Raw genomic sequence first — 23,957 nt, forward strand, 5'->3', positions numbered from 1 at the left:
CTCTTAGTGAATAAGAGAGTGTGCATAGGTCCAGAGAGAAAGCAAGAGAAGCAATGGATAGAAGTTAAAGAGAGGTGGAATTCAACTTGACATTAGAGAAATTTCCTCATGATTAGATTTATTCTCTCTGAAAGTTGTCTGATAGAAATGATCACTTTGGATATTTTAGAATGGACTCTTATTGGCCTAAATGATCTTTGCATTTTTAGCATTGAAATCCTTATGTTAATCCATTCTTTCTAACTTTTCTGTCAATTTATTAATTTATATGATTTGGGCAGATTTCTTAATCTCTTCAGGCCTGTCTTCTCAATTATAAAATGAGGCAACTTGGGTAGACATCCTCTTTTATTTAAAAATTCTATGGGGTACAGCTTGGTGGCGCAGTGGATAGAGCATCAGCCCTGGAGTCAGGAGGACCTGATTTCAAATTTGGCCTCAGACTCTTAATAATTACCTGGCTGTCTGTGACCTTGGGCAAGTCACTTTTTTTTTTTTTTTTTTTTTTTTTTAGGTTTTGCAAGGCAAATGGGGTTAAGTGGCTTGCCCAAGGCCACGTGGCTAGGTAATTATTAAGTGTCTGAGGTCGGATTTGAACTCAGGTCCTCCTGACTCCAGGGCCAGTGCTTTATCCACTGTGCCACCTAGCCACCCCAAATCATGTCATTCTTAAAAAAAATAAAGTACCTGTAGTTAAAGACTCAGTTGGATTTTACTTTTGATTTAAATTTTGCCACTTTTGATTTAGATTTTGCCTTTTCATTTTCTAATATCTTAAATGTTTTTTATAGTTCATTTAAAATTTGATTCTGTGAATGCCTCATGAGAGCTTTTACTGTGCAATTTTGTTTTACAATAGTACATGATAAGCCAAAGATTCTCTTCATGCTGTGATTTTTTTTTATTAATAGTTCTTTCACCTGCTGTACCAATACAGTTAATTTCCTGACTCAAAATTCTACATTTTGAAAAAAGTTGAATTAGTATCTTAATGCTGTTATCATTTCAATGTATTGCTGATTAAGTATAATGGTACTTTGGGTGACCATTGATTAAAAGGTGAAATTTGAAGTATTAATGATTAAAGTATCAAAGCCAAAATTAAAGAACTCAAGTGAGGTTTGCTTCTTAAAAGTTTAGATTATGAGATAATTCTTATGACAGATTTAGTTGGTTTAAAATTCAGAAATATGAGCTATCAATGTCTGTTATGATTATAGGCTATATATATTAGTGTTTTGTTATGATTATATACTATATGTTTAAAGGAAGAATTATATGTAATACCTTTTTGGTAGAGATGGAAAGCGCTTTTTTTACTTTATAAAAACAAAACTTATTACTATCACGCTCCATTAGTCCAACTTAAATTTCAAATTATCTTTCAATTACTTTGATAGTCTGATTCTTTTCCAAACATTTTATCAAAATCATTAAGTGATATAAACCCTAGATGATTTTAAAAGTTTCCATAATTTCTACTGCCTTAAAAGAGATTAAGTATTTTATTTGTTTTTAGCTTTAGAGGAGTTTGAGGTCCACTTCTTTGGTTTTAAAAGAAAAGAAATGGTAACATTTTCTAGTAATGGTTATTTCATGGCGACTTCAGTTTGCAAAATAAGGCTTTGAAGGAGGTTACTTCAGATTACATGTATCAAAGTATCAGAAAATATTAGTCCCTTTCTCTATACTCATAGTCACTGTCATCATCTATAACTTGGATTGTAATAGCTTTCTAAATTTGTGTCCCTGCCGCAGGTCTTTTAATTCTAATACATCCTCTCCCCTTCAAGATAATTTTTTAAAAAGCATAAATCTTATTATGTTACCTCCCTAATTGATAAATGGTTCTCTTGTTACTTCTAGGGTGAAATATAAAATCCTTTGTTTAGCACTGAAAGCTTATTATAGCCCATCCCCTTCCTATTTTCCCAGCATTTACTGGTCTACTCCCTGTTCCTTGAACAAGAAGATTTCCATCTCTCCTCTCCCTACCTGACTATCTCTCTTCCCTTCTGCCTCCTAGTTTCTCTGTCTTCCCTCAAGACTTAACTGAAACCCACCTTTGCAAAAGAGGCTTTTCCCCAATCCCCCCCCAGCTGTCATCATCTCTCATTTTTTATCTATTTTGTGTACTCCTTATGTACCTAGTTGTTTACATTTTGCTCCTCCTTTAAAACATATACTCTTCAGTGATAGGATATGATTTTTACTTTTCTTTGTGTCCCCTCCTAATTTAACACAATGTTCAACACATAGTAGAATAAATGCTTGTTGTTCTCCTATAACAAAAAATAGACATTTACTTTCTATTTATCTTGTCTTTTGGAAACCCTCAAACCTAATTGAAAGCAATTCACCTTGACTTTGGAATCTATTTGCTCTGGGGGACAGCTAAGTGGCATAGTATATGGAGTACTGGCTCTGTAGTCTGGAGGACCTGAGTGCAAATCCAGCCTCAGACACGTAATAATTACCTAGCTGTGTGACCTTGGGCAAGTCACTTAACCTTACTGCCTTGCCAAAAATAAACAAAAAGAAAAGAAATATTTACCCTGCATTGTAGTTTTTTAAAATTAATTTGACATGCCAGGAAATTAAGATGGGAATATTATCCAGAATATTGGCTTTTTAGATTCCCATGTGTTTGTGACTTATTTTAGAATTTCTACATTTCTAATACTAAGCTACCAGAGTGCATCTTTTTTGCTAGTTCTGGTAAAAGTAGGAACAACATTCTATAACTAAGGGAATGATAGAACAAGACTCTCATTCCCATAGAAAGTGAATTCATTCTCTCTGAAAACTAGTATATTCTGAGGATACTGTCTCCCATTTATCACAGAATCTTCTATTTCTTTCAAATTTTGCTTCAGATAGTTATTTTTTATAGGTCCTTGTTCTTTGTGGAACATTGAAATTTCACAACTCAACCAGTAATTTTAACTAAAATAATATCCCAAAAACTGAAATAAGAAAAGTAACTGAGTTGGTAGCTTAAGGAAATTGTAGATAGCCTATAATATTGTTGCCCTAGTTTAGGGTTCCTTCTGTCTTTTCTTAATTTGTCTCCTTAAATACATTTTTTTCCATAACTGCAAAATTAATATTTCTATTGCTGGTCTGATGATATTTCCCTTTGATTGGTTCCCTTTTTCAGTTAAAATAAGGTAGACATTTAACTTAGCTTAGCCTACTTTTCCAGCATTATCCCATACAAATTTAGTCCTTGTCTTCTATGTTCTGACCATACTGTCTACCTGTTAACTGAACTTTTCAATCTTTTTCGTTGTTTTTTTTTTTTTAATAGACTCTCCCCTTATCGGGAAATACACTCCTTTTTCTACCTGTTAAAATCTTTCATTTCAGTGTTTGGCCAAGATATCATGTATACCTTCCATGGAGCCTTTCCTGATCTCTACCTCTGCTCTCAGTGGAAAGTGCTCTTCCCTTCAGATTTTTTCCTTTTGCTACCATTGGAATGAACATCCTTCCTCCAACCAAACCAGGATCACCCTGAATTGCTGGGGAAAACCTGACAAAGCAGGGACAGGATGCTCCCCAGCTACTCAGCTTGTTTGCTTTGCTGACAAGGTTTGAAGGAGTTGGAAGAACCACTGATTCTGCTCCTTCCTAGGTGATGGAGGTCCACAGGTCTTAGCATGTGCCCTGCCTCTGTACCTTTGCAGACTTCTGATGCTTATGTCTGACCTACTAATAGAACCTAAGGATTCTGTATTCTTAGGATTCCTAAACTTTTCCTTCCAAGTCTGAAGTTTGAAACTTATAAAGTCTTGAGTACTATTTTGAAGGTGTATATGTGTATATAAGAGATGGTGTTGAAGAATGAGAGGGTTATGTTCCTTTGAAATATGAAGAGAAAAATAGCAATTTTATATGTGAAGAAAATTTACAGGTAAGAGTCAGTATTAAATATGATTTATCATGGTCTGCTACGTACAAAGTGAATTTATTAGAGTGTATTAGTAAAAATCTGTATTTTCATTAAATTTCTGATTTTAATCTTTTTATTTGCTAAAGTATATGAATGTGTGTATATGTATACATATAAACACACACACACACACACACACACACATATATATATAGTAACCAGCTGTCATTTTTTTTAAAGGGATCTGTTTTTGAAAACTTTAAAAGGGGGAAAAAAATCTATGAACTTAAAACCATAAGCTTAAACAAAATATATATATATATTGACTCTCAACATTGCTATTAAATAATGCTGAAAACAAAAGTATATGCTCATTTTGTTATAAATTTTACTTACATTTCCTAATCTCCCCTCAGTTAAGTTATTTGAAGTAATCGAAACTGAAAAAACACTGTATTTAATCATGGAGTATGCAAGTGGAGGTAAGTACATTTAGTTTTTCTTTCTTACTAATATATGTATGTTTTTAATTTAATTAATTAATAAGAAGATTACATAATCCAGATAACTAGTATGCTGACTTTAAGATTTCCTTTAAAATTCAAAGTTAGCATATTTGGGGGCTACTTAAGAAAATGATCCAAAATGTAGGTAATTGTTATGTGATTCTTTATTACTATGTTTCTGTGGCAAAGTCTCATGGGTTCTCTTTAATATCTTTAATATTCTTTTAATATCTCTTTAACAATAATAAGGAAGTTTATTAATATTATTTTATGTTGTTGGCTTCTTTCAGCTACAGTACTTTGTTAATATGATCCACAGTAATCATTTGTGTATTATAAGGTTTCTTTTTAATAGTATGTATTTCCTGAAATCTTAGGGATCACAAAAAAATAGTGAAATTGTGAAATAGTTAAGCGAAATGAAAAGCTATTATGTATTGCTTTAAATTTGAATGTGGGTAACAATTGTTGGATAAGAAGGCATGGATATATTTCAGTATTTTCTTAGGAAAGGAATACTAACTTCTAGAAGCAGGGAGGGGTCCAGCCTTTTAGCTCTTTTATTGGACTGCAGAACCCAACAAAAACCTCAGGGACCACATAGAGAATTCAATAACCATTCACAAAAACAACACAACCATACTACCTACCAGCATAACTGGCACAAAGGGCTTGAATGGACCTGGAGGACCTCTACACATTGGACATACCTGAAGAAAATTCCAGAGCTATTGAAATACTGAATTGGGAATAAAGTGATTGATTACTGAATATTTTTATATATATAGCAGTTCTATATAATTGGCTTCTTTTTAGTCAATTAAGTTTTCCTTCTCTTGAATTTTCTATAGAGTATTATTTAATTTATAGTATATTCCACAAAACTCTGAAAAACTTTTCTTTTATTAAAATCTTGTTTTCCATGAGTACATTCTAATAATCTTAATAATCATTCTACAGAACCAGGAGATATAAATGGTTAATAAATACTTAATTTTTCTTTAATGAACTTGTAAGTAAAAAGTTGTACTCTGAACCCAGTGGAATAAAAAGTTTTACTTTCTTTTTTATTTTCTAACCCACTGAATATGATGACAAGATTTTTCTGAAGTGGCAAATGATGACAATTGGTTCATTCTAACCTTTTCAATTAAATACCATTGTCTCTGGATTATCTGCTGTAACAGAGAATGTTATTTTATGTTTTTTAGGGTTTTTTGCAAGGCAAATGGAGTTAAGTGGCTTCCCAAGGCCACATAGCTAGGTAATTATTAAATGTCTGAGACAGGATTTGAACCCAGGTTCTCCTGACTCCAGGGCCGGTGCTTTATCTACTGCGCCACCTAGCTGCCCCGAGAATGTTATTTTATAACCTTTCCTTTCATTCATGTGCATTTTTCACCTTCTTATTAAAGTATATTTTAAGTAGATCCAAAAGGAGTTTTGAGAAGAACATTTAATTCCTGTCCTTTGTAGAAGTGGAAACAAATTTGCCTCAGGTTACACAGCAAATTAGTTGTAGAACCAGGACTATTTCTAGACTGCCTTACATTTTTTTTCTGCAACATACTGCAGTCAGTAATCAACATACATACTGCTGCAACACTGTCACAGAATTATAGTTTCAACAATGAAAGGACAGCTGGCTAGACTTAGGTGAACTTAGAAAAACCTACCTAGTCCAATCCATTCCCAAATAAGAATTTCTTATACATTGTACTCAGCAGAATACCCAGCCTTTTTACAAGTTCTTTTTTTTTTTTTACAAGGTCTTTACATGGAGATATTCATTACTTAACGAAGGTAGCCTATCTTACATTGGAACTGAACGGTCAAATATTATAGTGAGTAAAGGTTTAGATTTGGAAGCATGAGGTCTAGGTTTGAATCTGGCACTTAATTTTGTAATCATGAACCAGTCACTTTTCAGGGTTCATCATTTGTTAAAGGATAATAGTGCTTTCACCACTTATCTGGTTGTTGGGAGGAAAGTACTTTGCAAATCTTAAAAATGCTGTAGACATATGAACTTAGGAAGATTTGTTTGTTTGTTTGTTGGTTGGTTTGCTTTTTCCTCTAAACTTCTGCCTCCCCACAGCACATGTGGATATAGTTGTGAAGTTCCCCTTAAATAATCTCTTCTTCAGGCTAGCCATTGCCAGTTTCTTTAGCTTGTACTCATGATTTCAAGATTGATCTTGTTTTTACAGTTCATTGGAAATCTCCAGGTTATTGTTAGTCTTCCTGTGATACCCTAAAACTGATGTAGTATGTGATATGACCATATGTTTGGACCCTGACTATTTTCTATTAGTTATCCCTAAAAATATGAAAGCCTGCCTATTAAGCCATTTTACAAGTTATTAGTAAATTCTATACAGCATGGGCCCAGAACAGATCCTTCAGAGATTCTACCTTCAAAAATGACATCAAACCATGAATGACTGTACTTTGGGTTCAAGTATGTAATCAATTCCAAAACTACATAGTACTATGTTTGTCTGACAACTCTTTTCCTAATCTATAGCATTTCCTTAAACTTTCCCCAAATAAAATAAAATAAAACTCCTACTTGATTCACTCTTTCTTACTTAAAAACAAATAATATATCTTCTCATCTCTAGTCTTTTTTTCTCCAGTGGTTTATTGGACACAACTTTAATGAATGTCTCATATACTTAAACTCACTATATTACAAATTGAATTTATAATCTTTCTTTAGAAGACACTATTTCACCTTCCTCCCACTTCCAATCCCCAACTTGTGTCCTCTTGACACAAACTAAACTCTGGTACAGACCCTGATTACTTCATTCCTAGACTTCTGCAACTTCTAGTTGATCTTCCTGTCTTAAGAGCTCTCATGGCTCTAGTCTACCCACCACTCCGCATCCTTAAAGTGTTGGTCTGACCATGTCATGCTTCTCCCCAATTTAGTAAGTTCTAATGTCTCCCTTTCACCTTCAGGATCAAATATAATATCCTTATATGCCCTTACTTCCCTTCCAGTGATTTGGCCTCTTTCCTGTTCCTCATGAAATACACTTCATCTCCTAACACTTCATTTTTACTGATTGTCCCATATATCCTCAAGTTCTCTTCCTTCTTAGCTTCACCTCTTTTCCTTTTAGTTTATTTCTAATTTGTTCTATTTATTTTAATTACATATGTATCCTAAAATTTATTTCAAAATCTGTTGGACAGTGAAGTCCACTTTCCTTCTCTTCAAATTGTCTTAAAATTTTCATTTTAGGCCTCTTTTTCTTGATTTCTGAAAAATTTTATTACATTAACATGCCTTTCTCTGAAATATTTGAAATATGCGCTGCCAAATTCTAATTTGTGATCAATTCCAAAATTCCCCATAATTCTACCATAGCTACCAGATCTTCCTAGTTAATGAAAATCAAGCCTAGATTTTAGAAATTCTTGGCATTTGAACATTAAAATTCTCTTTAAGGAAAGAAAATAAGTTATCATTTGGTATCCTTTTGATGAGTGAATTCTGATACATTCTGGATAATCTACATTCTCATCCCTACAGTTCTATATTTTAATGTCATTCTTGTGATCTTTCCTCCAACTCATTTATTTCTACTTTTTCAGATTCAGACATCAACTTTTTGGGTCATTCAGTACAATTCCTTTATTTTACAAATGAGGGAACTAAGACCCAGAAAGAGTGAGTGACTTCCCCAACTCTACACAGGCATTAAGTGACAAAACTGAGATTTCATTTCAGGTTCTGCAACCTATCCACAATACAACATTGCTTCTTTTTATCCTGATTGTCTGCAGTGTATTGAGCTAATAATACTACTTCCACTCTTCCTTCTATTAATCTTTACCCAAATGTCATTCGAAATACGCTTCTCTTGCCTGAATTACTTTGCCATGAGTATGTTGTCTACTTCCTTCCCCTGTCCTCTTTTACTTGCCCTATTCTTTTTGAACAAGGTATACTCTTCCTTAATCATAATCCATTCCCCTTCTGATAACAGATTCAAATTTGCCTCATTTTGTTAGAATCTGATTCATTTCTTTTGTTATCCATACTTTGTTCACTTGTATATAATTATGAGGCCTTAAACTTTTAATGACTCTTTCCTTGGATTTTGTCTTCTACAAATTTCTAGTCATGGGTCAACAATATAGCTTTAGTTTTACATTGTCACTTTTTTCTGTGATGTAAAACTTGTGGCAAAGAACAGTAACACGTAAGCATGTGTGATCTTGGGCAAATTAGATTTCTTCATCTGTTTAATTGGGAAATGAAATGAATTTGTTTCTAAAGTCTATTGCCACTCTAAATCTATAAGCCCATGTTCCTATTTTGCTGTTCCTTTGCCAAATCTCCCTTCCTTTTCCAAGACTTTTGCTTCTGTTGACAGCATTTTTGAAAACATCACTCATGAATACGAGCTTATCCTGCCAAGATTTCTTTTTAGGTTTTTGCAAGGCAAATGGGGTTAAGTGGCTTGCCCAAGGCCACAGAGCTAGGTAATTATTAAGTGTCTGAGGTCGCATTTGAACTCAGGTACTCCTGACTCCAGGACTGGTGGTGCTCTATCCACTTCGCCACCTAGCTGCCCCAAGGACACTTTTGACTTATTTATCATCACTTGTTTTAAAAGACACTTAAACCCATTTGCCTTGCAAAAAAACAAAGAAAAGGAAAAGGGGGGGGGAGACAAACACTTCAGTAACACTAATTTTTTATTGAGTTGCTTTTTAAACTATTGGTTCTCTTTCTCATGATTCTTCTTTGTACATTTAAAATATGTAAAATTTTCTGAGTTAGTATATTATAACTTTAAACAATTGTATGTTTTCCCCAATATTATTAATTTAAATTAAAAAAAGAATGTTTACAGTATTTAAAGATATAGTGATTTTGACAAATGTTTTAATGCCTTTCCCTTTTTTGTATCCTCTTTCAATCAATACTGAATTGATTGTGAAATCTGAAGTTTTCCATACTATTATTTAATTCTTCCTGTATTTAATCATGTTTCTATTAAAATCAATGCCAAGTCTTGGGCATTATATGCAAAAATGATTCTTCACTGATAAAGAATTGATTAAATTGGGATATTTTGAAACAGCTTTTAGTGCCATGTTCTGCTACCAATTCTTTCAAGTAATTAAACAAAATTAACTAACATTTTGATAGCTCCCACAATACTTTACATGTATAAATCTTATGTTTTCTACTGAGAAGTCATACATATATTTCATCAGCTGTTTTCCAGGACTGAGAGTGATCATATCAGTTAATCTTAGTTTATCGACTATAATTTTTGTTTTCATATGTCGCTTTCAGTTAGTTACCTTATTTATTGTTATCACTGTGTATGTTCTTTTCTTAGTTTTATTTTCTTTGCTTTCTATGACTTCATTTCTTCTCATAGCTCTGAATCCATTATGTCCGGGGTCTTCTTCCCCGGACTCCCGAGTGAGCTCCTCAGTGGGCACTGCTTCAGGCGTCCCTGGTGTTTTCCCTCCCCCGGGGATCAGCGAGGAGGGACTCAGGCAGACACGTCTTCAGGAGGCATATGTTTTATTAGGTGCAGAGGGATCCCCCGAATAGCTCAGGGTGATGGCTAATATAGGGGGTTCGTTCTGGGCTGCCACCCCGATCCGCCCCGAGGGCAGAACCTACCACCCGATTGGAGCAAGGGACACAGGCCAACCAGGTGAAGCCACTGCTCCCCTTAAGGAACCGTGTCTTCTTTAGATTGGCCTGACCTCACTCTCGGGGAGGTCCTATCCACTCAGGCAGTCAGGGCCGACCCCCGACACCATTAGGTTCATTGCTTCTTCCAGAACAGTAGTAGTATTCCCTTGTATTTTAATATCACTTTTTGTTCTGCCTTGAACTGTGAGCATCCATATCATTTCCAGTTTTAATACCACAAAATGTTACTAAATTTGTTTTTAGTAGATTTTATTTGAGTGTTAAAAGTAGCCTTATAATGATACTTTACTTCATGAAGTAGATGTAGCTTGGTCCTGAAAAGTTATATGCAAGTTGTCATTTTCCCATTTGTTTATAATTTTAATGGCATTTCATTTTCATTTAAATTTGAACTTCATTTGGTTATTTCTAATCACTTATTTTTTTTAATTTTTTTTTTTTATTTCTACACATTTCTCTACTTTTCCAACATTGGTCTATAAAGAAAAACCTGAATGTCTCAGATAGCCACTCTTTTTGGGGGGGGGGGGCACAAGGTCACACTGCTAAGTAATAAGTATTAAGTGTCTGAGGTTAGATTTGAACTCAGGTCCTCCTGACTCCAGAGTTCATACTCTATCCATTGTGCCACCTAATTGCCTCCCAAAATAGATACTTTTTAAAGGAAGTTTGAAAACTTTTTATGGAAACAAAGAATTTAAAATTTAGTAGGATCTTATTGAGAGACTGACTAGAGATTGTGGTACGTTAATATTGGAGTATTACTTTCCCAAAAGAAATAAATGTGATAATGAAGAATCAGAAAAGCATTAAAAGACTTAGAGAAATTGATGCATAATGGAATGGAGAACCCAAAAACCATATGTAGAATGACATCAAAAATTTTAAATGGAAAGGATACAAAAAAAGAAATCTGAATGCTGTGTAATTGTAATGGCCACACTTAGTCCTGAAGAAAAATTTCCCTCTTTTTTTCTAAGAAGGTATTCAGTATTCACATATTATTAGTTTGATTGGTTTATTCATTTTGGGACAATAGGCATAGTAAGTTGTGAAGAATGGAGGGCATTTGACTTCCACAGAATGTAAGAAGAGATTGTGTTTTAAAAACATATATATATATATTTTAGAATGACTAGGGTCTGCCTGTGTCTGTTGTGCCTAAGTGAGTGTAAGACAAAAGAAATGACCCTGACCAAACATGGAGCTGAGTGAAGGAGACCAAAAACTTGGTCCAGTTAATCAAGGCTTGACCCAGGGTCCTGGTCCTCTACAAGTACACCTCCTTAATGAAGTCCATACATATTACTATGATTCCCCTGTTCTCGTCAGTATAATGACCGGGGTGGGCGTTTTGATTAGATTGTAACCCTGATGATTTAGACCAATAACTGACTCAGAGGGGAGGAAAAAGGGTGAACTTTCAGTCTATGTATGAGACTAGACATTGTCAAAATTCAGGGCCTTTCCCTCTAGGGGAAAAGGGTCCTTTTCTGCAGAAAAGTTAATTAATATTTTAATCAAACTGGATTAAGTTGTAATTATGAGCCATTTATAAGATAAGTGAAGGTGATGGAAAAACAAAAGATAAATAAAAGCATACTGAACACAATGCCATGGGAAAGCTATTAAGGAGCATCATGGCTTATAATCGTTATTAACAATAAACTTTTATTTAAATTTGTTTTGATAAACACATATATATATATTCCCCAAAATTTTAATTCTGAAAGTATAAGCTGCATAGTGAATAGAGTTTGAATCCTGACTTTAGCTATATGACCTCTGTCAAATCATTTAATGTTTCTCATTGTCTTCTCATCTCTTAAAAAAGGGAATAATATCACCTGTACCACAGGAAGGTGACATTATTTTATGATCATCAATGAGGATCAAATCAAAATATGTAAAGAGCTTTAAATGCCTTAAAGAATAATATAAATGTTGGGGTGGCTAGGAAGGTGGCACAGTGGATAAAGCACCGGTCCTGGAGTCAGGAGTACCTGGGTTCAAATTCGGTCTCAGACACTTGATAATTACCTAGCTGTGTGGCCTTGGGCAAGCCACTTAACCCATTTGCCTTGCCAAAAAAAAAAAAAAAACCCTAAAAATAATTTTATAAATGTTAACATTCAGGTGTCAGAATGTATAATTTTAAGGGAAATGTTTTTAAGTTAGATTTTACTGACAAAAATAGTATGATAGTAATTAAGCTTAAAGCTATCTGTAGTTAGAATTTCATATCTTTTTTTGGTTGGATTTACAACTGATTTTGAAAGGTTGCTAGAGAATGAAGCTTTTTTTAATTAAGTAGAGATGAAGCTTTTAAAATTCATGTTAAACTTTAGTTCTCAGTAGGCTTCGTTCTACTCACTATTATTTTTTCTCAATTATAGGTGAAGTGTTTGACTATTTGGTTGCACATGGAAGAATGAAGGAAAAGGAAGCCAGAGCTAAATTTAGACAGGTATGCACAAAGTTCACTTCTGGACTAAACTGAGAAGCTAACAAACATTTATTTGGTTTTATAATCATTTATGAGGTGTAGAACAGTGGTTTCAAATCTTTTTGAGTATGAAGGCTCCTTTTATTAGTTTTCAGAAGGTGTCTTTCTCATATTTTGTTAAAGTTCATTAAGCTCATAATGACAAGTCTTGCTGTGCATATGGATTTGTGTACCTCTAACAATAACTTCATGGTAAAGATCCTTCTCTGATACTTAATATAGTGGGAATGTTGCTCTGGGTTTTGAAGGCTGTGCTGACAGTAAAAGCTCTTGTCAGATTTTATCAAGCTAGAGAGGCTTTTGAGTATGGACCCTCTGTTTAATGGGCTTTATGTTTTCCATCTGAGAAACAGCACCATATTGATTTATCACCCGAAGTTTGGCCACCAGATTTTTATGGAAACAAGAATCAGTTCATCAAAGACATTTTATCATAATAGGATCATAGAAATCACAAGAACTTTAGAGTTCATCTACGAAGAAAGTAGAAGATAAGTTGCTTATGGAACCAGGTACTAACTGATTTTGGCCTTTGTATCTTTAACACCTGGCACATCATTGTAGGCAGCAACTGACTTTTTGATACCCTTGTTCTTCCTTAAAAGTATGATGAGAGGAAAGGCTTTAGTATTCTTAGTATGTAAATAGTAAATTTCTTTCCTGAACTCAATAACCCATTATATAATAGTCTGCCATATCATACAAATCCATTTTCTTGTTGTGTGACTGTTAACTAAATCCTTCTTCCATGCTTAAGAAGCTGAGATTATAGTTATCATATGCAGATGTAGCAGGAAGGGTCTAACCTAGATAAGTAATGAAGAAGCCCTTTTGGCCTAAGAACTGTTGAAACCAATAGTACCTGGGTGTATATATAGTTATAAAAATTTGCCTAGATGAACAGAGTTGTAATTTGAAGCCTACAAACTTTGGAAATGTGCAAAACTTATCCATTTGTAGTTAACTCTAAACATGAACTGCTTTCTTGAGCCAAGTCATCAAGTCAAGCAAAATTATTCTTTAAAGTGAAAATGACCATATAGTATAATTTCATTTTTCCATTGTTTGACAAAGTCTTGAATGTTAAATGTAAAGTATACAACACCAAAAAAAATCTTGTAACAGTTTTTCTCTTCAATTTTCATGCTGCTTTACCTAGCTCCAGGTAATTTTGTTTTTGAATTGTGCAGTTATTAAGAAATGAAAAAACTGTAGATTACCCATGAACTAATTAGGGATTTCAAAACTCTGACCTAGAGTTTTCTACAAGGGCTTCTTAGGGATTTCCTTTAAAGTAAGTACAGTCGGGTGGCTAGGTGACACAGTGGATAGAGCACCAGCCCTGGAGTCAGAAGTACCTGAGTTCACATGCAACCTCAGATGCTTAATAATTACCTAGCTGTGTGGCCTTAGGTAAGCCACTTAACCCTATTGCCTTGCAAAAATAAAAATAAAGTAAGTAACAGTTGTGGAAGACCAATTTTATTTTATTCCTCACTTCTTACAGCATTCCTGTAAAGTAGATAAAATATTTATCTCTATTTTATGGTTAAGGAAATTTATCCATAGGACTCAATTTATTAGTTACCCAAGGCTACAAAACAAATAAGTCATAGAGTTAGTGCTAGAACCCATATGTCAACCTGCAGGTGTTTTTTTTTTTTCTAGTGAGGCAGCTTAGGTATAATTGGAAACTGCATTAAATTTGGATTTAAAAGATAGTGTCACTGTCACAATCTAATCTCCATAGCTAGCATTTACATAACATTTGTTTACAAATTTTATCTCATTTGAATTTCAACACCCTTAGATGATAAGTGCTATTAAATGTATTTTATAGATTTTTATAGATGAAGAAACTGAAACAGAAGTTAACTCACTTTCTTTAGAGTTGTGCAACCAGTAAATATCAGTGTGGATTTAACCTGAGGTCTTCTTGACTCCAAGTATAGTGTTTTACCTACTTTATCAAAGTAGTCACAGCTTTTCTGTATCTGTTTCCTTAAATTGATATATGATTCTTGTTATTAGTGGTATATTTTTTAGACTATAATAGTAGATAGGTAGTTTTATTCCAATTTGCCAAGTACAGACTAAATTTTTGCTTTCAGAAGCTCTTTCCTGAGCTATTTCATATATTAGTCCTTTAGGTGTCATAGTGGATAGAGCACTGGCCTTGGATTCAAGAGGACGAAAGTTTGAATCCAACCTCAAACACTTGCACTTACTATCTGTGTGACGTTGGGCAAGTGACTTAACCCTAATTGCACCCAGGGCCATCTTCAGTTGTCCTGATTTGTATCTGGCCACTAGAACCAGATGACTCTGGAGGAGAAAGTGAGACTGGTGACTTAGCACAGCATCCCCTCACTCAAATCCAGTTCACATGCTTGTCATTGCATTATCTCCCTAATGTCATGGTCTTCTTCCAAAATGATGGTATTCTCCATCATAGAAACCCTGATGAAATGAGCAAGTCGATTAATTAATCATCAACCCATGTTGCTGTTATGGTGAACAGTGTTCTTCTGATTCTATTCATCTCACTCAGCATCAGTTCATGCAAATCCTTCTAGGCTTCTCCAAATTCCCATCCCTCCTGGTTTCTAATAGAATAATAGTGTTCCATAATGTACATATACCACAATTTGTTCAATCATTCCCCAATTGATGGATATGCACTCAATTTCTAATTCTTTGCCACCACAAAGAGGGCTGCTATGAATATTTTTGTACAAGTAATGTTTTTACCCTTTTTCATCTATTCAGGGTATAGACCCAGTACTGGTATTGCTGGATCAAAGGGTATTATGCATATTTTTATTGCCTTTTGGGCATAATTCCAAATTGCTTTCCAGAAAGACTGGATGAGTTCACAGCTCCACCTACAATGCATTTAGCATCCCAGATTTCCCACATCCCTTCCAACAATTATCATCCTTTCTGGTCATATTGGCTAGTCTGAGAGGGTGTGAAGTGGTACCCCAGAGCTGCTTTAATTTTCATTTCTCTAATAAGTAATGAGAGCAATTTTTCATATGACTATGCATTACTTTGATTTCCTCATCTGTAAATTGCCTCTCCATATCCTCTGACCATTTGTCAATTGGGGAATGGCTTGGTTTTTTTTTAAATTTGACTCAGTTCTCTATGAGTCCTTTGTCAGAAATACTAGTTGTTTCCCAATTTACTACATTTCTTTTGTTCTTGGTTACAGTGGTTTTCTGTACAAAAGCTTTTTAATTTAATATAATGAAAATTATTTAGTTTGTTTTTAATGATTTTCTCCATCTCTTCCTTGGTCATAAACTGTTTCTCTTTCCATACATCTGACAGGTAAACTATTCCTTGATCTTCTAGCTTGTTTATTATACTGTCTTTTATGTCTAAATGCTGTACCTATTTTGATCTTCTATTGGTATACGATGTGAATCTTGGTCTAATCCAAGTTTCTGCATTACTAACTTTCAGTTTGCCCTACAGTTTTTATCTTAGAAACTGGACTCTTTGGGTTTATCAAACAGCTGATTACTGTAATCATTTCCTGCTTATTTCTTTTGCACCTATTCCACTCATCCACCACTCTATTTCTTAGTCAATACCAGACAGTTTTGATGACTGGTGCTTTATAATATAATTTTAAATCTAGTAGGGCTAAGCCTCCTTCTTTTACATTTTTTTCCATTAAATCCCTGGATATTCTTGACTTTTTATTTCTGCATATGAATTTACTTAAAATTTTTTCTAGCTCATTAAAGTAATTTTTTAGAAGTTTGATTGGTAACGGCATAAATAAGGAGTTTAATTTAGATAGAATTGTCATTTTTATTATATTAGCTTAGCCTATCCATGAACAGTTTATATTTGCCCAATTATTTAAATCTGATTTTTTGTGTAAAACGTATTTTATAGTTGTTTTCATAGTTTCTGAGTCTGCCTTGACCGGTAGACTCCCAAGTTATTTTATATTGTCTGAAGTTACTTTAAATGGGATTTCTCTTTCTAGCTCATGCTACTGTATCTTGCTAATAATATATAGAAATGCTGAGGATTTATATGGATTTATTTTATATCCTGCAACTTTGCTAAAGTTGCTAATTGTTTCCAGTTAATTTTTAAGATGATTTCTTGGGATTCTCTAGGTTATACCATCATGTCATCTGCAAAGAGTGAGAGTTTTGTTTCTTCCTTCCATTTCATTTTCTTCTCTTATTGCTAAAGCTAACATTTTATGTTTGAAAGATTTATTTATGGGAAAACAGTGTGGTATAATAAATAGAACACTGGGATTAGAGTAATCGGATTCTGATCTTATTTCTGTCTTTACAAGTAACTTGAATATTAACAATTCTATGACCAATCGAACTCTTCAGCTTTCTTATTTGAAGGCCTTTCGAAATATGGAGTGGGTAAAGGGATTTCAGAGGAGTTGCTATGTCTAGAAAATCAGAGAAGTCTGACATACAGACATTGAGACCCAGATTACTTCCTAATCTGGAGCTGGGACCTCAAACTCCCTTGACCTGGTGAAAGATTAGGTTATTGTAAAGCTGTAATTTTTTGGCATGGTTTTTGTGTTTGTTGTTTGTTTGTAATTAGGTTTGAATTTCATCTTCAGAGGCCTGTGAAGATAGGGAAACTTCTGTAATTGACGTTGTTATACTCCCTCTTCAGGTATCTATGAATGATCCCTTTTTTTTTTAGTTCACAATTTTTGGTTTATTTTATAGTATTGCAATAATCTTGTTATAATAAAAATAACCCCTCCCTTCCCCCCTACCTCCCAAGAAGATGGGAAACCTCAAGAATAGTGAGAGAGAAAAAAAAAGTATTTCAATCCGTACTCAAATTTCAATGGCTGTGTCTGGGGTGAGTTGCCTTCTTTATCATAGGTCCACCAGAGAAGTTGCTTCAGTATTTTTCCCACAGTTGCTATTAGTAGCTGTATTTCCCTCCGATCTATTCCTCCCCGCTCTCATTTATTCTGTTCTCTCTCTTCTTTCATCCTGTCCAATGAGTACCCTCTCCTATGATCTTCCCTCTCTTCTATCACCTACTTCACCCTTCCCTCCCCCTATTTCCTCCTTATCCCATCCCTTTCCTCTCATTTTTTTCCTCTAGGGTAACATAGATTTCTATACCCTATTAAGTGTGTGTGTTATTTCCTCTCTGAGCCATTTTGGATAAGAATGAAGGCTCACTCTTTCCCCCTCACCTCCCCCCATTCCACTCCATTGAAAAAGCTTTTTCTTGACTCTTATATGAAATATCTTGACCCCTTCTTCCTCTCCTTTCTCTTCCTCCCAGTACTTTATTTTATCATCCATTTAATCCATCTTTTTACTATATTATACCATTATATTCCACTCCTTCCTGTGCCCTTCTAACTGCTCTTTATGAGTTATCAGTATCTTCTTCCCATGCAGGAATTCAAACAGTTCAACTTCATTATGTTCCTCATAGTTAGTCCTTCTCATGCACCCCCTCTATGGGTCACCGAAGTCCTGTACTTTTGAAGATCAAACTTTCTCTTCAACTCTGATTGATTCAGTAGGAAAGTTTGAAAGTCCCGTTTCATTGAAAGTCCATCTTTTCCCCTGAAAAAAGATGTTCAGTTTTGCTGAGTAGCTGTTTCTCGGTTGTAAACCAAGATCTTTTACCCTCCGGAATATCATATTCCAATCCCTACGAGCCCTTAATGTAGTTTCTTCCAGATCCTGTGTAATCCTGACTGTAGAGCCACGGTAGTTGAACATAGTTGAATTGTTTGTTCCTGTCAGCTTTTAGTCTTTTCTCTTTGACTTGTGAGTTTTGGAATTTGGCTATAATATTCCTGGGAGTTTTTCTTTTGGGATCTCTTTTAGGAGGTGATTGCTGAATTCCCTCAATTTCTAGTTTACCCTCTGCTTCTAGGATCTCAGGGCAATTTTGCTGTATTTATTGAAAAATGAAGTCTAGGCTCTTCTCCTGGTTGTGACTTTCAGGTAGCCCAATAGTTTTTAAATTAATTCTCTTGGATGTTTTCCAGGTAGGTTGTTTTTTTCCAGTGAGATATTTCACATTTTCTTCTAATTTTTGGCTTCTTTTTGGAAGAGTTTTATTTCTTCCTGATTTCTTTCAAAGTCATCAGCTTCCTTTAGTTCAATTCTGCATTTGAAGGAGTTATTTTCTTTAGAGAGCTTTTTTACCTCCTTTTCTAGCTGGCCAATTCTGCTTTTTAAGGCATTCAAGTCTTTATTGAGCTCATCCATAGCCTGAGCCCATTTTCTATTTCTTTTAGAGGGTTTGGATACAGAAGCTTCGAGTTTATCATCTTCTGAATCTTCCATGGGACCAAAGTAATTTTCTACAGTCAAATTCTTCTTTTTCTTTTGTTTGCTCATTTCCTTAGCCTAAGACTAATTTACCACGCTTCCAAGGCTTTGGAGGGTTTTGGGGATACCCCACTGGGACCTTTATTCCTCCAAGGTTTTTATGCTCTCTTGCCTATGCTTTGATATGTAGATTACTACAGGTGCTCCCCTCTGCCTTGGAGCTATGAGAAGGGTCCCTGCTAGACTGTCTTAGTTTGGAAGCCCAGACTGCAACCTGGATCTGAGTGTGGGCAACCTGGGGAGAGCAGATAGACCTCTGCAGTTTCCCCTGACCCCCTTTACCATGTATGACCTGCACTCTGGAGCTGCAGGCTCGCTTCCCCCAATTCCTGCTACAGGTTCTCACCATAGGACTGTTCTGAGGCAGCATTCCTGCACTCAACTATGGTGCAGCAGAGTTCTCTTACTGTCCCTTTAAGTTGTTCCCAGTGATTCCTGGGCTGCCCTGCTCTGCGGCCATGAATTTTTTCCAGCCCCCAGTCCCAGTGAAACATACCTTTCCTGCAGAACTTCTTAGTTGTCTTGGACTGGGAAATTTTGTCCCTTGGTTTTTCTATGGGTTCTGCCTCTCTAATTTGACATCTTTTTGGAGTTTTGGGGGGAAAGAGTTTCTGGGAAATCCTGCCTTCACGCTGCCATCTTAGCTCTGCCCCCCTAACATTTCTAACACAATATTGAATAGTAGTGGTGATAACAGGCACCCTTGTTTCACCCCTGATTTTATTGGGCGTGCCTCTAGTTTATCTCCATTGCATATAATGCTTGTTGATGGTTTCAGATAGATACTGCTAATCATTCTAAAGAACATTCAACTTATTCTTAGGTTCTCTAGTTTATTTAGTGGGAATGGGTGCCGTATTTTGTCAAAGGCTTTTTCAGAATCTATTGATATAATCATAATTAGCTATAATAATACCTAACTGGGATAAATCCTGCTTCGTCATAGTGTATTATCCTAGTGAAAACTTGCTGTAATTGATATGCTAAGATATTATTTAAGATTTTTCCATCTATATTCATTAGGGAGAATTTAACTCTTTTATAGAGAAACAACACACACACATATATGAGAATAGAAAATATGGCAAGAGGTTATTAAAAATCTGTGCCCAAACTCTCTTATCTTCAATTGTTTTTATTGGGTTTTAACTTACAGCAACCACTTTCATATGGGAGGGGACTGTTTCAGTGTTACAAAATTTAGCACTTCTTTCTCTTCTCAAATTATATGACTTGTTTTATCAGTGGCTAAAATATTTACCAATATATAATAGTAAGAAATTATTTAGATCTTATGAAAATGAATCACATGTAATAGTTTAGAAAGAAGTCTTTGGGTTTACTTTGATTAAGTTTAAATTATTTGATCTTGAAGTAGACTGGGTTTTGCAGAGACTAAGTAAATTTTCAAAGCACCCAATAAACTAGAACAATAAGCCTAAACTAGTAAGATGAATTAAATTAGAGCCTAGACCACTTGTTTCCTAGTCAAATATTCTTTTATTATGCCACATTTTAGATGTAATAAACATGAATTCTTGAATACCTTGAACTTCCGGTGTTCTACCTTATCAATTTGCAATCGTGGGTGTAAAAACTTCACTTTCTTCATTCTTTATTATAAGGATGCCAGTTATCATTAGAAAATATACTACAATGCTCCAATTAGCTGCACAATTTTTGTTTTGTTTTGCTTTTTAAATCTAACCTTACATCTTCACCCACTTTCTGGTGATCTTTTTGGCTTATGCCCCTTGATCACTCCCAGATGGCCTGCTTAGAATTCATCCAAGCTGCTTTACTGTTCATATAATATTGGTTGAATGAGAGTAACCAATTAATTCCTTTCCTTCCTGTGATACTGTTGACCAACAGATGTATTTGCAGTTCCTTTTAAGGTCCTCTAGGCTTCTATATTGTAGTGCAGTTACCTGACCTACTCTGAGATAACTTATAAAGATCATTGGAACTTCCCCATCCCAAACTTCTTTTTGTATTCTTAGCATTTTGTGTATTGCCTGGTACGTTTTTTTCATTTGTGTCTGACTCTTCATAATACTAGTTGGAGTTTTCTGGGCAAAGATAATGGAAGATTTGCCATTTCCTTCTCCAGCTCATTTTACATATGAGGAAACTGAGGCAAACAGAGTTTGTACAGGGTCACATAGCTGGTATCTGAGGCAAGACTGAAATTCAGTTAGATGGGTCTTCTGTTTTCAATCCTGGCACTCCTTATCTACTGTACTACCCAGCTGCCAGCTTAGGACATAGTAAATAATAAATCTTTCATTCATTCATTAGCATTCATTTTTTTGTTTTATTAAGTGTCTGAGGCCGGATTTGAAATCAGGTCCTCCTGACTCCAGGGCCAATATTCTTATCTACAATACCACCTAGCTGCTCTCATCACTTTTTTAAAAAGTCTTTTCCATGCCAAAATGTCTTCAGTTGTTTCTATTACTGTCTCTTTTAATGGATTTCCTCAGCTCAAAATTCGCAGAATTTATATAAATTGCTTTATTGATACAAATAGCTTTTATAGTAGCTGTTGCATGTAAACTCTTAGAAGGTATTCTAAGAAAAACAGGATTTTCTTCACAAAACTTATCTCACCCACCACAAATGCCACTCAAACAGTCAATCAAGTTGTCCTCTTTGGGTTCTTATTTACTTTTGTTATGATGTCATCTGACTTACATTAACATAGTCCTATACATACCTACACATACAAACTGTGCTCTGGAAAGCACATTTGATGTCTTTTAATATTCTTGCTATGGGGCGGCTAGGTAGCATAGTACATAAAGCACTGGCCCTGGAGTCAGGAGTACCTGGGTTCAAATGCGGTCTCAGACATTTAATAATTACCTAGCTGTGTGACCTTGAGCAAGCCACTTAACACCTTTTGCCTTGCAAGAACCTAAAAAAAAAAAACCAAAAAATTCTTGCTATGCTTGAGTATTAAACTGCCTTGGTTTTATTTGGACTATACTGACCTGATCCTGAATAATTTGGCATTCCTGTGACTTTTGAGGTCTCTTACTGACGATTAGCCCTTTCTATTCCTTGCAGTGAAATGTTTTGGGGTAGGGGGAATTGAGGTTACATGCAAATGATAAGAATGAAACTTAATGGATTTATTTCTAAAATAATAACTAATTTTTTCCTCAAATTTAAAGAGTTCTATAACAATCTTTGTTTAACTCTACCTATCTTAAGTACTATCCAAATATAAAGTATTGTGAAACCAAAATACTACTTTTCCAGCATACTCCTCATTTGCATTCCATCTATGCTTGCAAATTATTCCTCTCTCCACCCCCACCTACCCAAAGACCTCTCTTAATCCTTCTAACTTCTCAGTACATCTTTGATTTTTTTTCTTTCCTTTCACATATAGCAAAATTTATCAAAGAAGAGTTTACCCTAGAGGTAACTTGACCTACTGGTTTCATTTTACTCCTAACACTCCTGAATGAGACCAAACCAGATTAAAATGTAGTTCCTATCTGACTTTAATATGTTTGATGTATTCATTTTAAAAAATTCTATCAATGAATTTATAAATCATAAAACTTGCAGCAGGAATCTTATGTATGGTCTAGTATCTGCCTCCTTTCCTAACTTCCCCCCCTCCCCTCCCACTCTTTTGACACCATTGATTTTCAATTGTAAATACATCTACAGAAATTCTTTCTTGCTATTCAGTCCCCAAAACCATGTTGAATTTGCTTTGAATAAGAGTCATTGGTAACTACTAATTACCATAGCTCTTGGATTTTTTTTTGTAAATGAACTTTCTGTAGTATCTCATGACATTAAACTACCATTTTCTCTCATATTCTCTCTTTAGATTCTCTAACATTGTTGTTATGCCTCTTCTGTTGCTTTTCTTATTGCTTTACATTCTTTACTAGGCTCCTTTTCTTGCTGCCTCTCCTTTTCCTGCAAGGCTTGTCCTTAGCCTTCAGAAGTTGAACCAGTAGAGATCCAAGTGCTGGAAAGTCTTTGAAAACTGCCCTGCAGCAGACTGCGTAGTTTCCAAGGGCCAGTCTACATAAGTACAAAGGCTCATTAGCAATAGTCTTTACACTTTGCAACGAATTCTTTAAACATGGCAATCTATTAAGAAAAAAATGCCAAATGGCCATCAGTTTTATTCAGGCCTCTTATTCTTCTACAGTGTCGTGTTGTTAGAAAAATCAGAAGATGGTACTAGGAATCATATCAACGTTAGCCTACCTGGTGCTTGAAACTTAAAAATGCTTGTCTAGTTACTTAGGTAAACATATTACTGCAGAAATTCAGTATCAATATCACCACTGACTAACTCTCCTTTTAAGTAAAACCAGAAGACAAAAGGAAATTCTCCCTGAATGGAAGGATAGACAAGCACATTCTCTTTCTCTTTCTCTCTCTCTCCCTCTCCCCTCTCCCCCCCTCATTTTTTTACAAGGCAATGAGTTGACATGCCACGGTCACACAGCTAGTATCAAGTGTCTGAGGTCAGATTTAAATTCATTTCTTCCAAACTGCTTGGCTGGTGCTCTATCCATTTCACCCCCTTTCTTCTCTGGCTTCCCTTCAGATCATATAAATCTTTCATGTTTTACTGAGAGTGTGTGTGTGTGTGTGTGTGTGTGTGTGTGTGTGTGTGTGTGTGTGTCTGTTTTTGCAAGGCAGTGAGGCTAAGTGACTTGCCCCCAAGGTCACACAGTTAGGTAATTATTAAGTGTCTGAGGTTGAATTTGAACTCAGATCCACCTGACTCCTGGGCCATTGCTCTATCTAGCTAGCTGCCCTACTTATTTTATTCTCTTTTGAAAGAAAAATAAAGGACTTTGTTAATTTCTTGTTATTGTGGAATATGTCAATATGGAATTTTTTTTTTTTTTTTTTTAGATTTTTGCAAGGCAAATGGGGTTAAGTGACTTGCCCAAAGGCCACACAGCTAGGTAATTATTAAGTGTCTGAGACC

At 35.0% G+C, this 23,957-nt stretch overlaps 1 protein-coding gene across 6 annotated transcripts in view; it reads left to right on the forward strand.

Annotated features, from left to right (window-relative positions):
• Nucleotides 1-23,957, forward strand: part of MARK3 (microtubule affinity regulating kinase 3) — a 120,398-nt gene that overhangs the window by 55,802 nt on the left and 40,639 nt on the right. For all 6 annotated transcript variants that reach the window (XM_074213175.1, XM_074213170.1, XM_074213171.1 and 3 more), the window contains 2 exons: nucleotides 4,312-4,377; nucleotides 12,496-12,566. In XM_074213175.1, the coding sequence (XP_074069276.1) occupies nucleotides 4,312-4,377; nucleotides 12,496-12,566 (137 nt within the window). The remainder of the gene's footprint in view (nucleotides 1-4,311; nucleotides 4,378-12,495; nucleotides 12,567-23,957) is intronic.

The sequence above is a fragment of the Macrotis lagotis genome, chromosome 1, assembly GCF_037893015.1.
Source record: "Macrotis lagotis isolate mMagLag1 chromosome 1, bilby.v1.9.chrom.fasta, whole genome shotgun sequence".
In the NCBI taxonomy this organism is placed as follows: Eukaryota; Metazoa; Chordata; class Mammalia; order Peramelemorphia; family Peramelidae; genus Macrotis; species Macrotis lagotis.